The following is a 22,339-nucleotide window of genomic DNA, read 5'->3' as shown; positions in this document are numbered from 1 at the left end:
GATTACATACTGACCTTATACCTACATGTGTTTTATAAGTATCATAAAATTAACTACAAACATTTATTTATGTAAAGATTTACGTAAGTCTACATATATGTACTGAATGATGTTTATTTAAATAGGATTTTATCTTAGTATATATATATATATTTATTTCGGCCGTGAGAGCTTAAAATATACATAATAAAAACGAAACGTTGTATGTATGTAACTTAAATCTAAATATAGAACCATTTCTCATTCGCAATCATATCAAAATAATCCCAATACAATTATCATTAAATTAGTTTGATTAATATCTATTTGACATATTTACAACATATCTATAACATCTTAAGAATTTTTTTTTTCGTACTTTGTACCGGGGTAATATTTATTTTTATTTTGCGAATCGACTGTTAATTCACTAATCATAAATTAATAAAATGATAGGTATGATTTTCTCTAATTTCGTCTAGGTACCACCCACTCTACAGGTATTCTGCTGCCAAACTGCAATTACTTAGAATAATTATGTTTCAGTTAGAGAGGTATGTAAGCTTGTGTACAGGTACAGAACATCTTATTTCCAAGTTTGGTGGAGCATTGACGATGTAAGGAATGGTTAATATTTCCTACAGCGCCAATATCTATGAGCGGTGGTGACCACTTATCATCAGGTAGCCCATTAACCCGTATTAGCATATAAAAATAGATAATGTGCATATACATCTATATGTATTCTTGCATATATCATTTTACACTAATGTCTCTTATTTTATTACTTTTCGTATTCGTAATGTCTATTTCTCTCAGATTTGACTTTTAAAGACGATTTAATTATAACAAAGGTTTTGCTTAAATCATCGTTTCAAAAGTATGTAAAAAACGGTCCTGAATATAATACGAAATTTTCATAAGTTCATAAAAAAAAATGTCATTCATATATTTACTATTGTACTTTTAGGTTATTAAAAGTATATGAATACATACATACTTTTTTGCGTAAGTATTCTACTATTTATTCAGCGAACAAATATATTTTAGCCTTTTCACTATTAATAAAAACTGTTTCGAAATTCGAACTATGAAAATGAATGCAAATTTTAAGTCATGACAATATTACAATATATTGTAAGTAAATGTTTGTTACGGCATACAAATTCCAAGCCTTTGACAATCAAAAAACTATTATAAGTAAGGTCACAAATAAAATATTGGCTCGATTGTTTATATATAATAACGACTTTCTAACACGACCTTAATAACCAAAAAGGCAGGAGCGTAGGATTTACTCGTATCATTTACAAGAGTGTGTTTTTTAGTATAGGATGGCGGACGAGCCTATGGACCACCTGATGACTCGTGGTCACCATTACCCTTAGACAATGACGTTGTAAGAAATATTAACTATTCCTTACATCGTCAATGTGCCATCAACCTTGGGAACTAAGATTTTATGTCCCTTCTGCCTGTACTTACACTGGTTCAGTCACCCTCCAAACCGGAACACAACAATACTGACTAATTTTGTTTGGCGGTAGAATAAATCATGAGTGGGTGGTTCCTACCCAGAAGGGCGTGCACGAAGGCCTTCCAGCAAGAAAAATCTGTCTATCTGCAAATGTATCTGCAGTATGTCATCTTCGCCTCATCTTATGAGACTGAATTTCGACGCCAACAAATTGAAATCACGAGACAAGAGAGTGTTATACAACTAACTTCATAATTCAGATCTGAAACTAAGATTTCCACTCAGTAGTTGTTGCTACCGTTTGTCATTTGGTATGCTTCACCGTGAGATTCAAAATTGCAGTTTAGCTGCTATTTGCAGTAAAATACTAAAATAGCACGTATATAATGAATGCACAATTCAATTGTGCGGAGTTAAGCGATCACTTATATTAATAGTGGTCGTTGTCATTCATTAAACTCATCATATACATATATATGTGCACTCATTTGTGTTCATTGTGCAAGTAAAAACATAAATACATTATTATTTTTGTTGCATATATGGTTTTTATATACTTACATACGTCCTTACATCAGTTCAAATTTTATATTTTGTTAATTTTGAAGAACTGATTAAAAACTTTTATGCTTTGAAGAATAAAGAAGTTTCGGTTCGAAGGTTGAGTTAGCTATTGGAACTACAAGCATGAGGGACATGGGTTGTGGGCGCATTGACGATGTAATTAATGGTGATTACTTCTCACAGCACCAATATCTTTAGGAGGTGCTGACCATTAACTATTATGCACGACTTTTTCTTCCATCTACTACATAAAAAAAAAAACAGTTTTTAGGGACTAAATTTTATTTGTTATTCAACTCTAAGCTTTTGAAACGAATGGTCCTCGTTACCGGATACCAAATATTAGCCAATGTTTTCAACTGTGCAAGAAATAACATTTCTACCGCATCCACATTACAAGATAAAGTATATAATAAAAATGTATATATATTATATTAATAATAATCACACCCACACAATAATACGCATTATTATGCATCAGCTCGACACAGCTGATATTATTCCGTTAAAGTCCAAATCTATATTCAACAGTATCTATAAACTGTTCACTGGATAAAAAAGGACGACTTGTTAAAAGTTCCTTAAACTATTCAGAAACAAGCAAAATTTTCGAAGTATATAATATACATATTATATTTACCGTACAAATCAATGCAACTCTGATGGTTGAGAAGTACCACCGCACCGCGAGAATCATCCACGTTCTCAAGACCTCGAACTGTCCATCTGATTCCGAGAACTCTCGCTGTGATCCGGAGTAAACAAGCCGGTATTCTATGTAATACATACAACAGATTATTATTATAAATATGAGACAACATCACTTATATTAGTCTGGTCCTAATGTAAGTAGCTAAAGCACTTGTGTTATGGAAAATCAGAAGTAACGACGGTACCACAAACACCCAGACCCATGACAACATAGAAAACTAATGATAATCTACATTGACTCGGCCGGGAATCGAACCCGGGACCTCGGAGTGGTGTACCCATGAAAACCGGTGTACACACCACTCGACCAGGAAGGTCGTCAAAATGTATAATTATGTATTATGTATTATTGCGTAATGTTTTCTATACAAATACATAAAGATAAAATTTTGTTGGTTTTAACGTGCTAATCTCGATGGATCTGAAACGCTTTCACGATTAAACCGCCGTAATTATCTTAAAGATTTAAAAAATTTGGCACAAAGCAAGTTATAACCTCATGGAAATACATAGGCTTTTTTATATCTAGAACTTACGACCGACAAAAGCAAGCCAAATATTTCTATACCCGTGTTAATAATTATTTAATTTTCGAAGCTATAACGGACTCTTTAAATTATTATATATGAAATCTATTCTCGAGAAATAGATTGCTTTAGAGCCAGTCTCCGTTGAAAATGGCCAGTGTAATCGAGTCATTATCATTACCATAAAAACATAATATACATACGAGAAAATTGAACGAAAGTCTAGTAATAACTTAGAGCAACATTAATAGATACTTACAAAGCGTTTTTTGGACTGAATGGTCGGAAGAACATCAACGGCAACGGAGCGGTGGCGAAGATTAGTGACAGAACAACGAACAGTGTGAACTGTTTAAAAACAAATCATTTAAATTAATTCCTTACGAAATAGGAAACAACTAACAAGTAACCTTCAGTAACGACGCGTTTTCATTTTCATTTATAAAATAAATCGATAATCCTCGAATGAAGTAATACCTACATACTTAGGTACCTATTTATTAAGAAATATCTAGCTCACTCATACTTCATTCAAATCCGCCGACGCAATTTGGAGGGAAGTCGATACTAATTAATTTTGCTTTTTTATAAGAATGTGTTATTAAACCAAATAAATTATACTACTTTATCCGTTTTTCTATGCTCAATAATCTATACCAATGATCTAATGATCGAATCGTTTTAAATGTATAGCTCATTTTTCTTCTAAAAATAAATTATAAAATTATTTATAAAAGTAAAATATATAATATACAAAACAATAAAATGCACCTTTATATAATATCTAGCGATGGAGCTGATTGTGAATAAGATCAATAACAGCGCCATCACACAGCCAAAAACTACGTTGAATGCAGCCATTTTGCTATCGAATCTGAAATAAATAAAAATTTTGAATACCAATGCAAAATAAATATATTTTAAAGAGAATAATTGATTAACTTTAATAACTATTTAATTACTGGAAATATAAATAAGTGAAATATGTATTAAAAAAAACTTAATACTAAACTTTTTGGTAATTTTGTGGGCAATTTGGATTTGAATCGATATTTCTATACAATATGAACAGTATTCAATTTATAGCACCTATTTGGTGCTAAATTTCAGCTCATCCGTGATTGAAATTAGTTTACTTAATTAAAATTCATAAAGTTCAACAAGTGCGGTTAAGTTTGAGAATAACAACTAACGAAAATAGCATATATTTATATTAAACAACAATTTTCATATGCATTAAATAAATAATTAATGTTTAAGATATTTACTATGTATGAATTAGACCAGAATATATCTGAGGTCATAAGTATTATATTCTGGCGACTCTTCTAATTTATTAAATGTTTTCACGTTTGACAACGATGAATAAACTATAAGTAGCAACCAGATCGTCTTCACATAAAAAATACAAAATTATCAATAAAACTAGTTACATATATTTTAAGTCTTTATCATGAACTCACTGTGGCCATTAATTTAATTAAAATAACAACTTAAATTAAGTTTGTATACGTAAGTGACGCTCTTGCGGTCAATACTCTCGTTTAGTGAGCACACTTTCTCTAACCGGAACCATCAGGTTCACATTAAACTCAATTAAGTTAAAAATATACTGAGACACGTGTTTTAAGTTAGTCTGTTGAAATATAAATTACGAAATGATTAATATAGTACGACACAAATTAGATGTAGCATCGGAAAATGCAATGGCATGAAAATAAATGATTACTGCCGATTTACACAACCAATAGAAATAGCTCCCTATCGCGCCATTCAACGCTATTCGTCGCTATAGATTCACGCGTCAGAGAAAGCAAGTGCATGTAAATCGACGCGTCAAATTGACGAATATATTAGGTCATATGATATTACAAGTTATTACGTTTGTGTAAAGATCATATTCGCATGAGAAATAAATATTGATAATTTGGAATAGCGTACTCAATTCGGATGTGATCGGTTTTACGAATTTTGCCGATGCGACATCTAAGTTGTGTCGTACTATAATTACGTAGCTTACATTTAATGTAAACTAGCGACCAACCCCGGCTTCGCACGGTTGCAATAGTGATACAGAATGTATTACAATGTTCACAGTTTTTCAGTAATTCTCTACTATATTCTGCATTTATTACACGTATAAACCTCTTGACTCAATCTAAGTATCTGTTAAAGAAGAACGCTTCAAAATCCATTGTGTAATTTAAAAGACCTAACATAGGGACAGACAGCCTTTAGCAATTTTGTTTTATACTTACTCGTATGCTTTGTGGAATGAAGTCTTACGATATAAAAAACATGGGTATACTCATACGTATTTTTAATTTAGCTAATCATCTTTTTATCGGTAAATAAATCGTAATTATGTAATTTGAATAACATACCTTTTTTTTAAATATATTGCGACTTCAATAAGCAGTCATTACCCTATCGAATAAAACATAAAATATGTAAAAGAATATTCGATGGCGAATATAATTATTAAGAGCCCGGAAATTATTTAACTCAAACGCATTATACAAATAGCGTACAATATATTTTCTCGTCGAAACCATATATTAGATTTTAAACCGACATACAAGAGAACTTTGCGAATCTTATCAACTTTACATTGATTTTAAAATTTAATAAACAAAAACTATAACCGTTACGCCGTGAAATAGTTTAGGACATATTCCAAATAGAATTACAATTTTAACATTTACAATCCATTTTGCCATTTAAACGTGATTGTGGGAGAAGCGTACAACTACTACTACTTACTTACTAGTACTATACACTTAAGCTATATACATATATACATTTAAGCTCAATTCTATCTCAAGAGATAAATCATTTCAAATGGTTTTTATTGGTCCTGTAATGAATATGGTCAGAATAAATTATAACAATATTTAATATTGTTAACATAACATGTTTGAATAATTTCTAGTGTTATTCAAGTTTCTAGACGAATTCGTGCTCTAGTTTTCAAATAGCGATGTCTGAATGTAAATCAGTGCATGATATCGATAACCTTTTTGCTAATGAATATATCTTAGGGTCAATCGTAATCTTTACGTAAACAGCGTATCGAGATTTGCTCTTTCACCTGCTCTTAACTACTCTTAAAGTATACTTTTTTCTGCATAAGAGAATATCAATGAATGACGTTTTTAGCATGCTTTTTGATTTTTTTGCTAACGAAGCTTATTGATAAAAAAAAGTTAGTTAAATTTAGCAAACAATAATTGATTTCAAAACGTTACTAAAAAAATCATGAAAATCCTGGTAACACTAGTAAGTGATAATCAGTTTATAATTTTTTCCTTTCTTTGAAAATTAAAAAACTGATGCATTTCTATTAAAATGAGAAGTACGTATAAGTACGTATAGTAACGAAGTAATTATAATATTTTTAAAAACAATAGAAAGGAAGCAGTTAGTTTATATTATTATTCATTATATAATTTGTTGACTTAAAAATCGATAATCTATTTCAATAAAATTTGTAATCATTTAAATATTCAGGAATCTAGAATTTGACGTATCTATTTGATCTAAAAGCAATTAGATACTATATTTTAATTACATATTTTGGGACAAAAAAATATATTGGTAGTTTAAATTAATTTAATTTAAAATATTTTGTGTATCTTATCTCAACCTCAAAATAAATATCGCTTTAAAATAGGAATATGTATTTATTTATAAATATCTGAACGGCCCACTGTTTTCCATGACGGGAAAACGCGGAGTGCAATACGGCAATCTCGATTCTCGAGACGATAACGAGTGCATGTACATGATTTATTTAATACAAATTTAAAAGGTCGTTCACATATAAACACAAAATATGCAATAGTAGTCTTAGATAATGCAGCTTAAATTAACTCTATTTCAGAAAAAATAAGACTTCAGGAAATTAGAAACTCAAAATTGACTTAAATCTTTCCTCAAATAAAATTACGCTTAAAGAAAATTTTCCATCCAGCTGAAACTTATCAAAAAATGACGTTGTTAGTTGAAACGTTTTTCAAAATCATGCTTACAACTCCTATTGTAGAATGTTTTTTTTTTATCAAATATATGTTTAGATCGATAAGCGTCGGCACGTCGAACAACTACAAGACGAGTATTTAAAATACTTTGATTTTACTTTAACTATATGATACTTTACCGAGTTTCTATAGAAATATGAATAAATCGACTCTTGCTACCTACGTAGAATATCTATGAATATTTATTTTTTACTTAGTCCAATTTATTTTGAACAACAGATTTATGAATGCACGTTTGGTATTAATGCACTAAGCATTACACCAAATGCATATTCGTGATTCTGTATTATATCATATACAAGTAACCCATCCCGGCTTCGCACAGGTACAATACTGATACTAAATATAGTACAGAATTTGTACTTAGAACTTCTAAAATTATCAGTGTTTCTTTACTATATTGCTCATGCGTTATATGCAAAAACCTTCCTTTCGAATCGCTTTATCTATTAAAAAAAAACGCATCAAAATCCGTTGCACAGTTTTTAACCATACATAGGATATAGAGACAGAGAAAACGACTTTGTTTTATACTCTGTAGTGATAGTGATATTGAAATGTGATATTAATAATAATATTGTTCTCACCAATATTTTATTTTCATAAAGACGTGTTTTGTTATCGTTATTCCGTAAATATTTTTCATATTTAATAAAATATTTTTAACTTTAAAGGCTAAATAGTGCAGGGCCGGGGATAAAAGTACTAATACCTAATACATTTATATAAAACTCTAATATTAAGTATTAGAAACGAATAATGCAGAACACTGCTCGCAGAAATATTTGTCTAAATAGAATTATGTCTACATTTCAGATAATATACCGAACCAATTAAACCGAACTTTTCCATATTCTAGACTCCAGAGTTGGAGGGAATTTTTCATTTTTCTTGCCGTAATTTTTTATTTTAAGCATTTTACAGCCGCTTATCACATAATTCCAGACTATGATTATGGCGTGAGAACAGATGGCTTTTTTTGAAGTAGATATCAACCATAAATCATAACATGAACAATACTAGGCCACCTAACCTCTCGTTCTGTTTTTATTAACTTAGTTTTTTATGTGTAATTAAAATAGAAGCAATAAAGTTGATCATTTTTAATGATAAGGCATCTAAAAACTTGGTTGATAGCATGCATGTTATCAAGTGAAAACTCCAGTCGACTTAAATATAATCAACAATATCTTTACATCTTATTTATCTTCAGTAACAAACCTACTGCTTGTTAGGAATAGCATATAGTAAAGTACTAGTAAAAAGTAGTAAATTGTCTATGTCTAAATCTCATTGGCTTTGGTATATATATAATATTTGACAACAGTAGGACAGAAGACTTTGTTACAGTAGGGTCTTTGCCGAGCAACTCTGTAAAAATAGTCATAATATAGTGCAACTGTACTGAACAACATCAAGTATTTAATTAAATAGTCATCATTATATATTAATAATCTCTGGACTCAACTTTAAACTGTAAACATTGATATTGATCGGTCATTGCAAACTTTGCAAAATTGCAATACAAAATATCGTTTTATTCTTCGCACCTTTCATTTATCGATACTACATAATATAATACATATATACATGTTCACATTTATTTAATATAAAGTAAACATTTATTATCACCAATATTTACATGTCTGTTAAAATGTAAATAATTATTCTTTTATTGAATAACCTCTAAGATAAGTGCTGGTGAAGCAACATCGACATTAAATAATATAATAACTTCTTAGCATGATATATTGTTAAGCATTAAAAATCAAGGATTAAAATGATATCTTAAAAACAAGATATTATCATAATCTTTTATTTTTATGATATACGCAGCAAAATAGCATATATATATATATAGGATCTCAGAAAGCCTTCAAAATGCCTCTGTTGCCAAATTAAAAAAAAATATTAAGGAACGTTTGTGTGCTTATTATACAATTAATGAATTTATGATTGATAGCACACCTTGGGAATAAAACGATCGCCTCAAGCTACAAAACCTTTGATCAGTAATAATAGTAATACTATAGATCTAAGGCTCAAACAACAAAGTTGGAAAAGTGTTAAATAAACAACCTCCTATCATTTTAATTAGAAACACGCCTAAAAATAAAAACGTAATTTTACATAATATAACATATTTTATGGTGGTAATAACATATGTTTTATGTTTACTTAAGTATTTCTTATTTCAAAGGTGAGACAAAATGTAATTAAATGTAATTAAACTGAGTTAAAAAACTAGAAAGAAGCGACCACCGCTGGGTATTCACTGGGTGGTGATTGCAATGTTTATCCGTTACAATGTACACCAATATAAAACAGCCTATTTTTTGCATATTTTATGAAGAAAATATACCATTCGGTTTTCGGAAAATACATGTATAATCATTACATGAATTATTAAAGCGAAGAAAAAAATCATTAAATCGATGTTTTCAAAATAAATCATTCATAGTCGCGTATTAAAGTTTTTAATACTATTTGGTGTGAATACACCGACCAGCGAATGCTTGTAAAGGCTTTGAAGTCGACTTTTTTATCGGACAATATGCTCTTACGCGTTTCCGCCACATGAAGCCGAAGAATATATGAGACTAGACGGTGCCTTGAACTCGCTTGTAAACGCCACCTATTCAAACTACTAGAAGTCGCCCACGAGATCTTTATCAGTATCTAATCTTCACTAGGGAATCGGAATGGGGCATTTTTTATATCGAATTTGTTGCTATCGAAACTTTGGAAGAAAAAATAAAGTTGGTAGATATAAGTAATTAAGTGGAATATTACTTTATTAGAAATAAAAAATATTATATTAAGCAAGCACTGTATGTGCAAAACATAAGCAATAGCCAATAGCTTAGGCCCTAAGACTTAGGGGATGAAAATCTACCGATAAAATACTTTTGAAGAACTTTTGACCCATCTCACTTCTGAGTCATATCTACAAACTATTTTCAGGAGCCGTTACAAGTCATCTGGTGTGGAGATTCGACGAATTTCAGCAAGTGGAGTAGGTCGGGTTTCTAATAAGAACCCATCTCCGATCATGTCATAGAGATCGACTCCGAATCAATCGAAAGTGAATTGAAAAACAGCTTCGATAGTGAAGCCAATATGGCTTCAGAGGCGCGCCTTGAAGTAGGACTATGTCCAGCAGTGGACTAATCATGATGATGATGAAATCTAAGATTTCTTTAAATTTCCACCTCTTTCAGTTGGAGTAAGATATAGATTTCTACAGTTATATGTACGGCAGACGTACTTTTAAATTTAGAATGTTGATCTTGTAGTGCTGACTCTATTAATTTGTTTTAACTACTGAGACCGACGAGTTAAATTGCGAGACAAATAGGAAACAAGCGGCAAGCGCACCGGTTGACAGATGACGTCTGGCGATTAGGCGCGTTATGATCGTTTACTTCGTCACACGTCTCACATCTAAATGGGATATTTCATATTTATTCTTTAAATTTAGTAACTACCTATTACCATAATTTGATATGGACGTATTATTCGCTCATTATACTGATTTGTCATTGAACCTATCGTAGGTAATTTGCGATTATATCTTAAATTTAGACTATTCTCATATATAAATAAATGTACCTATATTCTAGAATACTTCATTCTAAAAATAAATTGTACAATATTATTGTAAACGTAGAAAATTTATGTAGAATATGTTTTCCTAACCTTTCTGATTTGTAAACCGTTTTAAACTCCCACTTAGTTAAAGTTCTCGAAAAGAATACAAATGGGAGTTGTATCTAGTATAAAGTATTACACAATGAATTTTTGTATTTTTTTATTATGTTTACATATGTAATGTATATGAATATACAGTTTTGTGAACGAATAATTTTAATAAATATTCATATTTTTTAAATATTTATATTAAGTATATTAATTTATTATATTTTATATATATTGTTGTAAAATCACAATTTTTTTCATTATTTTAATCAACAAAAATATTTGTAAAACGTACTACTTATTTAATTACTACTTATTATTTTAAGTAAAATCGTTAATTTCGATTTTTCGATTAAATTTATCAAAAATTTAATAAAATAGGTAATTGGACTTTTATTTATTTTTTGAAATAAAGTTCCCATCGTCTTTAAAAGTCTAATAAAAAGTTCGATAATACAAAACACGGAATATATCCTTTTCATTTAAAATCGAATTTGAATATCCAGAATGAATATATTGTGATTTATAGAAAATATTCGAATGTCTAGTAATTAATATAACATTTAATCAAAGGTGACAACTTAACTGACATAAAATATTAGTTGAAACTTGAAATGAACTATCAAAATTCAAAACATTTAAAAAAAAATAAACAATAATAATCGATAAACAATAACGACATAATTTCACTTACATTCTTAACGATATTAGATGTAAACCATTTGTTGTTAAACAAAAACATCAACTTTAATATAGGTCAAAGAAGCGTGTGTCTTTCCCTTTCAAACAACACTGTTTATTGACTATTCAAATATCACCCAACGCACACAAGAGTACGACAACAACTGAACAACGATTGTTGCACCGGCCAGCGCGTCGCACGTCATCATTTGACAACTCGATAACATACGCGATACGATGTATATGTACAGAATACAATCCCTTATTGAGTATACTTTTACACTAACGATACGGTGCTCACGTTTAGTTTTATTTTAGAACAAAATAATAAATACCTAACTAAACCTAATCTACAATGTAATGTGGAATGAACAAACCTGTTTCTCAATCGTTTAAAATATCTACTAATCCGTTCCAACACCTAAGACGAAGAATTATGTTTAAAAAGTTTTAAATAAGTAAGAGCTAATCCCGCGGACTTCCCTTTTGATTAATTGTCGCGCTGTATAGTCCGTTTATTGTAAAAAACTATTTTTAGGCACATTCAATAATAGCCTTTGGTATATACTTGAATGGTTGTTATCAACGTTAACCGTTAACGTTAAAAGTAATGGCATATAAGCAATAATATGCGCTTCGTGGTGAGAGAGCCTTCTGGGCAGGTTATCACGCACTCATCACATATACTGACTCCAAACAATTCTTTTTCGAAATATATTATAATAAAAAACTTATCACGTACATTTTTATACATATTTATTACTTATTTCTTTATAGTTTAAACCTAATTTCTAATTACAGCCCTGTGCAAACTGTTTTTCATTAATAGTGAATATGACAAGTTTATACGAGGCAAAAGCCGTTACAAGTACCAATTTTTAAAATAATTGTGCTATATACGCTACTTTAGCTAGCTGCGAGTACCAGTTTATATAATTATTGGCCATGGATGTAAGTCAAAACAACAACTAAATTTTCATCAGAGAACCTGAACTTCAGTAGAATAAAGGTTTTCAGATGCTATTTTAATTTTGGAAGGCAAGTTTATATTAATTGATGTCTTGGAAAATATTTGAAATCGTAAATATTCAGGAAACATATCAATTTTATTACGTTAATTTTTTCTATTTTTAAAGTAAACGTAAAAAAATTTTTTAATAAAAATTTTAGTATCGAGTATTACGGGTTTTAAATATTATAAATTTATTATTAGCGATTTTCATGTGTTCAACAGGATTTGAATTTTGAACAGTCAAAAGTAGATTCAAATGGTTCATGTATATACGCGATACGGTTGCTGCGTTGCAAGTTCCTTTTTATTAAATTAAACCTGGTTGGAAATTGTGCCGCGTGTCTTGATCATTGTTCGTTAAAAATTAATCATACTAGGTATATAGTTTACTTTTAGTCATTTTGTAAATTGAACGTTTATTATTAAATTAAATATAATGGCTTCAGTGCACGCCTTCCAGAAATTTAAACAACATAAACGCGAATGGTCTGATATAAGTCATATTTATTGTGGAAAGACATATCTGGGTTTAATATCAAGGAAGTGTAAATAATCGAAAATAGTTTCAAAATCAATTTGAAAATGACATTCAAAGGATCACCAGAACTGAAGATGGATTTAAAAATGAAAGAAGGAGCACTTTTAGATTACTGCAAAAGTAAAACAATTATAAACATAATGTATTATTTATTAAATAAATAAATTTCCTCTCTTTATAAATATTTAAGTTATAATAAATTTAAAAATACTTATATATAACATTCCATGATTTTGCACAAAAAGAGATCTAAGTTTTAATTTTAACCATTTAAGAATATAATAAGTGACTAAATTGGAATTAATAGAATGTTTAAATTAATAAATAAAGCAAGAGTGTTGCCATATAGATAATGTTTACAAAATGTTTACTAATGTTTACAAGATTTTATTTATCTTGTACTGTTTTTTTGGGTCATATTTTGCCCGCTGATTTGATTCATTTAATTTTCTTTTATTATTATTATTCGAAGTAGTGTGCGTTTATTGTGATTTTAATTAAAGCTTGTATTATTATTATTGTATAAGCTTTTTACATACACTATCACAAAGAATAAACCAGCAAAACATCACCATCTCAAATCTTATCCACATTCTTAATTAAATATATCATCAAAACATTTTCTTCTTCATAGCTGTATATCTTTCTGTGTATTCATTATAGCCTTCCAGGGATGCTAATTGTTTTGGTTCAAAGAGATTACCATCAATGTTAATTGTGTGAATCTTTGAATCTCTTAGCAAACTTGGTGTAATCATGTCTAGACTTAAGCAATTTTCTTCTAATCTCAATATTTTCAATCGTGGAGCTTGATACAAGTCCTCACTTAAAACAGAAATCTCATTTTGACTCACATTGAATTCAACTGCATAGAACTTTGACATACCTGTTGGGATCTCTGTTATTTTATTATTTGAAAGATCTACAACCTCAATGTTAGGTAGTCCAAGTAATTCCTTTGGGAAAACTTTGAATTTGTTATTATTTAAATAGATTTGCTTTAAATTAGTTAAACCAGGAAAGGTGCTCGGTAAGCATGTCAGTGAATTAAATGAAACATTGAGTAGTTCCAACTTTTTCAGATTAGCTAATGATTCTGGCAAAATATGTATCATATTTGTGCTCACATTCAGTTGTTTTAAAAACTTAAACATACTCATATCTTCAGGAATATATGGTATTTTGTTCTTCGATAGGTCCAAATTTCTGAGTTGTTCCGCTAAGGTGAAAACTTCTTCTGGTATTTCCTTTAACTTATGATTTGATATTTGTAAAACTCCTGTTTTTGACGCCGTTTCATAATGTTGTTTTAAATTTGAATTGCCCATTTTAACAAAGTACTGTACAATCTAAAGAAGGCAACTTCACTTAACTTGAATAGAAACAACTGAGTTTTAAAATTTTTATAAATAAAAAATCAACAGAAAGTTAATTTACTAAGTATAAAAAATACAAACAGCAAATCAAATATTATGTCAACGTCATATGTCAGGTTTTAATGTAATGTAATTATCTGAATGTCAAACAATATAAAATTTTCATGTATGGCATGGATACCGAGACGTTTAGTATTTAATTATTCACAGTGACCTTATATCAAATCCGAAATATCGATTGAATAATATATCGAAATAATTATAAAGAGACATTCGAATTTGACAAAAGTAATTTTAAGAAATGAGAAATCATATATCTCATATATATTTAAATGCATCATATATATTTAAAACCTCAAAACTCATAGGAAATAATCCGTACGCAAGATATCAATACAATCCTACCAAAAGAGTTTGTGATTTGACAAAATCCAGTGTTTATTAGTATTGCTATAACTTTTAACATAACTTACTAAACGGATTTTATTGGGCATTATGCTTTTAAGCTATGTGATTATAAATACGTAATAAGAATAAGGTATTAAAACTAAAAAATACAAGGCAATAGAAAATATTCATACACAACTTAATTTCATTTAAGCGTGATTTTAAAAATTTGTTGGTGTATATTCTATACACTAATTACATGACAAATAACTTTTGCACTTGAATTATTTTTTCATGGGAATAATTATAAAAACTTAAAGTAACAAAATTATAAAGATGGAACCGAAAATTAAAGAAATATCATCATTTGTTCAATTCGGCAAAAATACAACCTACCTAAGTAAAATTGGATATATATGAAAAAAAAAATGGTTTAAAGAATTCGTAGGTACAGATTCAACCTAATCCGAATATGAATATCTTTTTAATTTTATTTGACTACATTTCTTGCCTAAAAAAAATATTACTGAACAATTTTTTTCATATTGAGAAATTAAGTGTAACTGAACTGCAATCACATTACTTCTGTGAATAATAATTAGTTCTCATGTATATTATTCGATGGGTTCGATACCACAAGAAACTTAATTCCGAATGTATTTTATATCCGAGTGATTGCTCGAGTCAGTCATTCCAATTCTTCATTTCTAAACTTTTTTAATACTCTGTGCATTAAATATATCTGTAAAATATTCATATTCGACTTTAGGATTTATAGGGCTATTTTGTACAGACTTTTACTATAACTAAGTATAATTTACGTATTTTAATATCGTTTAATCAATGAAATGGACAAATAAAAACATTAATAAATAATTTACTGCTAAGGTTGTTTGATATATAACAGTTTCAATTTTGTTACCGCGGGAAAACAGCAATAGGTTTGACTACTATAATGGCCGCAATAGCGCCAATGCTTATAGTGTTTGTTCTTTTAGTATGAATTACGAATTTTAAATAAAGTTTAAATATTCCGCTTCTTATACATAAGAGCAAATTTAAAATGGACATTAACGCTGGTAAGTGCCGGTTTATTGTCACGCTTAATCATTTATTGTACGACATATAATATATCGCTCATATAATTTGGAAGATTTGAGCATATTATCATGATATAAAAGAAGTGTTAATAATAACGTTGAGTTTTATCCATTATTATATTTAATAGTGCGGTTTCAATGAACAGCAAAGTTTTGATTAATATTCATCAATCGCTGGTTAAAACCTATATAACACGTCGACTGTTATTTGTTACAAAAGTTAAGTTTCTATTTTCTTACTACATTTTATGGAAGTAAAGTAATACTTACAACAGATTTTTCTTCAAAATATTAACCAGCCATCAAGTTCACTTGTCATTACGCTTTTTTTTAAATAATTATTTCATAAAAACTCCTTGGAACATAAATAAGTAATAACATAATTTCGCTATCAAAGAAATATGTTACAATTATTAAAAAGATTTATTTTTTCTCATGATTAATCCTAAAAAATCATAATCAGCTAAACTAATAAACTCTTTCATAATTTTAAATTAATGTGTTAAACAAAAAGCTTTTAAAATAGTATGATATTATCCATGAATTATTTAAAAAAAGTATAGAACATCAAGATAACAGTAGACTAGTGTTAAAATATGTAATATTTATTTTATTTAAGTAATGTATAAATAAGTATATAAAATTTTCTTCTATTTTTGCTGACTAATATTGGAAATATGTTATTTCAAGTGAGTATATAATTACTAAATTTGCAATTTTTTAATTATTTGTAATTTTTAAAAATTCCTAGTTTATATTTCAATCATGTAGACAGTATACTTAAATATTATTGAAAAGATATGTTATAATATTTTTACAATTTGAAGCTGAATCAAATACACCATTGTATCTATAATAATAATCTTTAGTATGTATTCATAAACTATTTAATTTGAGGCTTGAGGTCAACTCGATAAATGCTGAAACAAAAGAAGGTTTTTTTTATCCATTCAGTCATAAGAGTTTGAGTGTATAATTGTAATAATATAGCAAGTACATTTAATTTCAATTTAGAAATTACTTTAATGTGTTCAAAGCCCCCCCTGACTTATATATAATGTTTTATACCTGCATGTTCATATGTATGTTTATTTATGTTCTTTAAGAGAACCAATTTGTTATTGAATACAACCTAATGAAGAAAACTGTAATATTATAGGTTATATCATAGAGAAGAATTGAAAAAAAAGATTTTGTATTAAGAAAATTATCATAAATAGAAATCTAGTTTGTTTATTTGCTGTGAAAAATATGTTAGCCATCATGATAATTCAATATTGAGCATGTTGTTAGAACCACAATAAATGCATAAATATTAAATGGCATCTTGCTAATAATACTAATGTTCTACACAGTGGCTATGATTTTTCATTAATCACAAAATGTATGTTTATTATTAGTAATAAAGCTATTTCTTTCTTCAAAGAGGTCTCAACGCAGTTGTCACTGATCGATGCACTGCTAAGCGACTTTGACAAAACAATTACACCATGCGCTAACAAAAAGAATGAGAAAAAAGAAGAAGAAACACAGGATGCCATGCCAGACTCTACTACCAACACTGAAAAGGCTACCACAAACCCCTTCCATTGTGGCGACGATGTCCTCGTGCCCAACAAAGATGGAAGATATTATTTAGGTTTGTTTTTATAATTAAGAAACAAATAGAAAACTTGTTTTGTTAAAAACAAAATCAAAACACTGCACTCACTGATGTCTGATGGCTCTTAGTTAATAATATCATATTTAGTAGTGTTTAATTGACAATCAATAAGTAAGTGTGATGCTTCTATATTGAATAAAGGAATTTGAGTTTGAGTTTAGTCGTAAGAAAAGATTAGTTATGATAATTTTACAAATATAATTTCAACAGGGACAATAGTAGAGCTGAGCACAAACAACGACAATGATTCGTGCGAAGTGGGCACGGGCGTGGCGCGATGCCTCGTCAAGTTCGGCGACGGCACGCACGCCTGGGCGCCGGTATCCACGCTCAAGCTCCTCAGCGTGCCTCCCGCAGACGACGGTAGGATCATGTGCGTGGTATGCAAGCGCAGGGAGGGCCCTGCGGCGAGCCCCGCAGCCAACGCGATCATCGCATGCGATATGTGCGGGAGAGGCTATCACGCCAAATGTCACACGCCCCCAGTTGAGGCGTGGATTAATGGTAAGATTATCTTTATTTCTGTAGATTTGGTTTAATTTCTTACAAATAGAACTACTATACAGATGCAACTCTTTCTGAGACATATCAAGTTCATAAAACCGATTATTTTTAGGTGCATCATGGCATTGCAAACGATGTGTCGACCAACGGTACAGAGTGGCTGCAGCAGAGAACAGAGCATCAAAACGGTCTGACCTGTTCAGGTTCAAGGGAGGACAACAGAGACGGCAACAACAAGAGCTTACACCACCCTGTGATGTTGGTTTCAAACAAGAAATATGTTTAATTACCAATGAAGATCATAATTGGTTACAAAAACTTCAATACAAAAAGTATTATTATTTTCAGACTGCGTCGACTACATCGTCAACTGCATCGGATGCTGGGAATAATCAAAATGAGGTACACTGTTATTGTGGTGAAAAAAGTGATTGGCTTGCGCAAGTATGTCAATTTGTACTGCAAGTTAATATCTGCTGTATTCTATTGTAGTTAACAATTATGGTTTGTTTCAGATGTTACTATGTTGTCGATGTTCACGTTGGTTCCACCAAAGATGTGTTTCAAGTTTACAATACCCATTGTATGCAGGGGATAAGTAAGTTAAATAATTGTTTTGATAAAAATAACTTTTTTTTAAGAAGTAAATAAATTAAGCAATGGTACCATTATGTTATTTGGATTAAGAGTAAAGTTTTTATATGTAAGAAAATTAAAATATCACAGTTCAATTAATATAAATTATTAACCTATAATTTCTAGAAGCACAAAACTTAGAGTATCTAAAATGGTCTTAGTAAATCAACTGACCAGTCACGGTAAATATATTAAGTATGAAAGGCAACTGGCACATAAATTATGTTGTTTGTAGAATCCAGAAAAATGGATTAACAAATTAATAATTGGATAAACAGGTATAATATTGAAGGAATATTGCAGGCTATACATATTCGCCTGTGCTAAGTGTAACGGCGGCCAGGAGTACCTGCGACGGCTGGAGCTATGCTGGCTCGAACTGGCGCATCTAGCGCTGTACAACTTGACGGTGTATAATGCGCCCAACTACTTCGACCTCGATACCGTCATCATGCCCTACATTATGGACAACTGGCATGCGTTGCAACTGCCTGAAAAGGTGAGTATTAATTCTATGTCACCATTATACAGCACATATCCACGACATTTTTATTTGTTGCATTTGGTTTGAGTTTTGGTCAAATATGAATATCGGTTAAATGCTTAAAAAATATAGAATTTACATTGTTAACTCAGAAATATCCTTAGTTGAGTCCACTAAACTAGGTTTGAGAATGTCAGCTGTTTGACTTACTATCAAAACTAAAAAAAGGGAGTCATTAATAGTATTTCATAAATAAGTATCCATTCAAAGTAGTGTGTAATCTTGGTATAGTTGGTGACATTATTAACTTTAAATGTTCTGAGAATGGAATCAAAACTGTTACATAAAATACAAGCTGACTTCAATAGAAATAAGTAAGAACCATTTAAAAGAGCAATCCATATTTAAAAAAGATGTGGAGGACTCCGGTGAACGAGCGACGCGAGAAAATACTAACGGCTCTGACTTCGTCGAGAAAGAGATTTAAGTGCGGTCGCGAGATGAAGAAACGTGCTACCATCTGGGGCCTGCGCTTGCGCCGTCCACCGCCGCCACCGTTACAGTTGTCGGCTTTGGAGCAGGTATTATGTTATATTTCGAGTCATATAAATAGTCATACCATATTTATGTAAACTTAAAAAACTAATAAATTTCATTTTTTACAGATCAAAAAAGGAGAGCCATTGACTGATGAAATTGTACGGGAATACGCTCCACGACTACGGTTTTTGTCAAGGGCACCCTCGCCGCAAACTGTTTTATCTATTGACGATAGGTAATTATAAATGTAACCCCAAGGAAGAATATATTAATTAATTATTTTACAAAATAACCAACCATACATATATTTTTCAGTTCACAACCTTCCAGTAGTAACAACGAAAAAAGTTCCTATAAAAGTCATAATCAACATATGATAGTGCCAGTAGATGGCCACTGGTTGAATCTGATGATGGGTAAACGCTTCCACGAAAATCTAAATTCAAATTCTAACTCTGAAAATGATTCAGCTAGTTCCTATGAATCTGTTAAAACAACGGAACGTGACGATCAACCATCTCCCTCCGTGTGTACGTCCACTGCTAGGAAATCCGATGCCAAAGAAGATGCTTTAGAAAAAATATCAGAAATAAATGAGTCAGAATCAAATGAAGCTAAATCTACATGTGAAAACTCTCCAGTGCCATCTCTCGACACTTCCCTTTTACCATGCTCTGTTAAGTTAGATAATATACCCAAAGACAATACTGATGATATTCACTCAAGCGTCAATGACTCTTGTAACATTAATATTAACAAACATACCTCGCGAATAGCCACTATGAACCTAGAAGTCTCTAAGTTATCCACTAAGAACATTATTGAACATTCCAAAATAATGTCTCTCCAACACATGGACAGCCTACCTCCATATAGCAGCAGTTTTACGCATGATATGGAGTCCTCTGGTGACGAAACATCCAGTAGAGGGACGCTCGACGCTATTATACCACCATTGAAAGATTTTCAAGGCAAAAATAATCCATTTTTAATGCAAAACACATATCCATCGAAAACACCATTCTCATCAAACATAAATGTGTATAACAAACAAAATGGTAGAAATCATTATCATTCAAGATTCTCATTGCCAAGTCAACTAAATCCTCTTATGGGTCCCATGGTGAGACCTTTGAAAAGAAAATTGAGTGAGAAGGATATTGTAATAGGCCCTAACGGAGAGGTTAAGAGAAGAAAATATAGACGGCCGCGGAAACATTTGCAATTACAGGTACTTACTTTTTTATGTATACTTTTTATCATGAGCTACGGCTGATTAGTATAATTTACTTGTATCATAATTAGACTAATAGGATTGCAATCTGGCCGATGGAGAGAAAGATCATAAACAAATTTTAATTTTCCTGCTAAATTAACGAGCATAAATGGTCTGACAGCAAAATCCCTTTATTATTTTGTTTGTTTGGAAAGAAAAACCCCAAAAGATTAATATCCATAAAGTAATTGAGTTTCCTATTTTTGTAATGACAATACTGTTTATTTGTTTCAGCTCAACAAATCATGTCCACTGCCAGATGACGCTTCTAAGACTGCTCAGACGCCTACCGAAAATGGTGACATCACACCACCCGCCCCCCATAACATAAACAATGTTAAATTCCATGGGAGAAGACTGAGACAGAGACAAGAGAAGAATTACTATGAAAATGCGCGTCGCAACACGAACAACAGCGCTAGCAGTAACAACAGCGTGAAGAGCTTACAGCTGAGCCCTCACAAAGCAAGCAGCGGCGCTCCCGAAGTGGATGCTCGACAGCTGTCTGCGCTCAAGTCCAGCGTGCAGTCGTACTTCCGCGCCGGCCAGACGTACCGCGTGCTCGCGCGCAGGCTCGTGCCGGGACACCTCCCCGCCTACCTCATTGAGTGGGACTCCGCCTCGTAGGCCGAGGCGCACATGAATTTATTTAAATATACATATTATTGTAATTTTAATATATAAGTGCTTGTCTGTAGCCTAATTTAGTTGTACAGTAAGATCAAGGAATGTGATATATTATTATTCCAACCTTTTTAAGTTGTTTCATTTCATAATTTTTGTAAATTCATTTTATTTGGTGACGTCATAATATAGAGATCATCCTAAAGTATTATCACATTATTCTTTTCTAACGATTCGACCGTTAAGGCGACTATAGTTGACTATGGCGGCCCACCAGACTTGTTAACTTTTACGTCGTTTTTCTCTGTGTTACCAATGAAATAGCTTCTGAGTCGCGACATTAAATATCTCTATGTTAAAATTTTTTTTTTCAATTATAAAGCAGTCTGACTACACAGAAATAAAAATCTTCAAATCTTGATAGAAAAAATATAGGCACACTTTGTATATGACAACCTTCTAAATAGTTTTGAATTATGCTAGCTTCTCCTTAAAGTTTTGCACCCATCTTTAAGTCACCT

General features: G+C 30.7%; 3 protein-coding genes across 6 annotated transcripts in view; 1 reads left to right on the top strand and 2 right to left on the bottom strand.

Moving 5' to 3' along the window:
- LOC124536122 (1-acyl-sn-glycerol-3-phosphate acyltransferase alpha-like) overlaps positions 1–11,868 on the bottom strand; it is a 29,760-nt gene extending 17,892 nt beyond the window's left edge. Inside the window, exons 1-4 of the mRNA XM_047112579.1 lie at positions 11,692–11,868; positions 4,030–4,132; positions 3,518–3,606; positions 2,661–2,794 (exon numbers count right to left, since the gene is read on the bottom strand). Coding sequence (XP_046968535.1) covers positions 2,661–2,794; positions 3,518–3,606; positions 4,030–4,119 — 313 coding nt within the window. The 5' untranslated portion in view covers positions 4,120–4,132; positions 11,692–11,868. The remainder of the gene's footprint in view (positions 1–2,660; positions 2,795–3,517; positions 3,607–4,029; positions 4,133–11,691) is intronic.
- A 1,856-nt stretch (positions 11,869–13,724) lies between these two features.
- On the bottom strand, positions 13,725–14,733 carry LOC124541427 (leucine-rich repeat-containing protein 57-like). The gene has a single exon (XM_047119299.1). It carries the CDS (start codon positions 14,554–14,556, stop codon positions 13,840–13,842), a length of 717 nt encoding a protein of 238 aa, XP_046975255.1. The 5' UTR covers positions 14,557–14,733; the 3' UTR covers positions 13,725–13,839.
- A 984-nt stretch (positions 14,734–15,717) lies between these two features.
- On the top strand, positions 15,718–21,949 carry LOC124537605. 4 transcript variants are annotated; one of them, XM_047114501.1, is made up of 12 exons: positions 15,934–16,070; positions 16,650–16,780; positions 17,520–17,730; positions 17,965–18,258; positions 18,371–18,516; positions 18,607–18,702; positions 18,774–18,856; positions 19,198–19,393; positions 19,792–19,959; positions 20,044–20,153; positions 20,234–21,149; positions 21,429–21,949. In XM_047114501.1, the coding sequence occupies exons 2-12, from the start codon at positions 16,769–16,771 to the stop codon at positions 21,819–21,821; spliced, it is 2,625 nt and encodes an 874-aa protein (XP_046970457.1). In that variant the 5' UTR covers positions 15,934–16,070; positions 16,650–16,768; the 3' UTR covers positions 21,822–21,949. The 4 variants fall into 4 exon arrangements, with proteins under 4 accessions (XP_046970465.1, XP_046970440.1, XP_046970457.1 ...); XM_047114509.1 differs by lacking the exon at positions 16,650–16,780 and having other exon boundaries at positions 15,718–16,070; positions 17,518–17,730; positions 18,607–18,660; XM_047114484.1 differs by lacking the exon at positions 16,650–16,780 and having other exon boundaries at positions 15,719–16,070; positions 17,518–17,730.
- The last annotated feature ends 390 nt before the right edge of the window (positions 21,950–22,339 follow it).

This window comes from Vanessa cardui, chromosome 2 (genome assembly GCF_905220365.1).
Source record: "Vanessa cardui chromosome 2, ilVanCard2.1, whole genome shotgun sequence".
Lineage (NCBI taxonomy): Eukaryota > Metazoa > Arthropoda > Insecta > Lepidoptera > Nymphalidae > Vanessa > Vanessa cardui.
This window is presented reverse-complemented; position numbering and strand designations above follow the sequence as displayed.

What these genes read in the sequence shown, in the direction of transcription:
- LOC124541427 (XM_047119299.1), bottom strand. Translation starts at nt 14,556, where the DNA reads ATGGGCAATTCAAATTTAAAACAACATTATGAAACGGCGTCAAAAACA.
- LOC124537605 (XM_047114484.1), top strand. An exon ending in AGTTGTCGGCTTTGGAGCAG is followed by an intron (nt 19,960 to 20,043) that starts GTATTATGTTAT and finishes CATTTTTTACAG; the next exon opens with ATCAAAAAAGGAGAGCCATT. An exon ending in GTTTTATCTATTGACGATAG is followed by an intron (nt 20,154 to 20,233) that starts GTAATTATAAAT and finishes TATATTTTTCAG; the next exon opens with TTCACAACCTTCCAGTAGTA.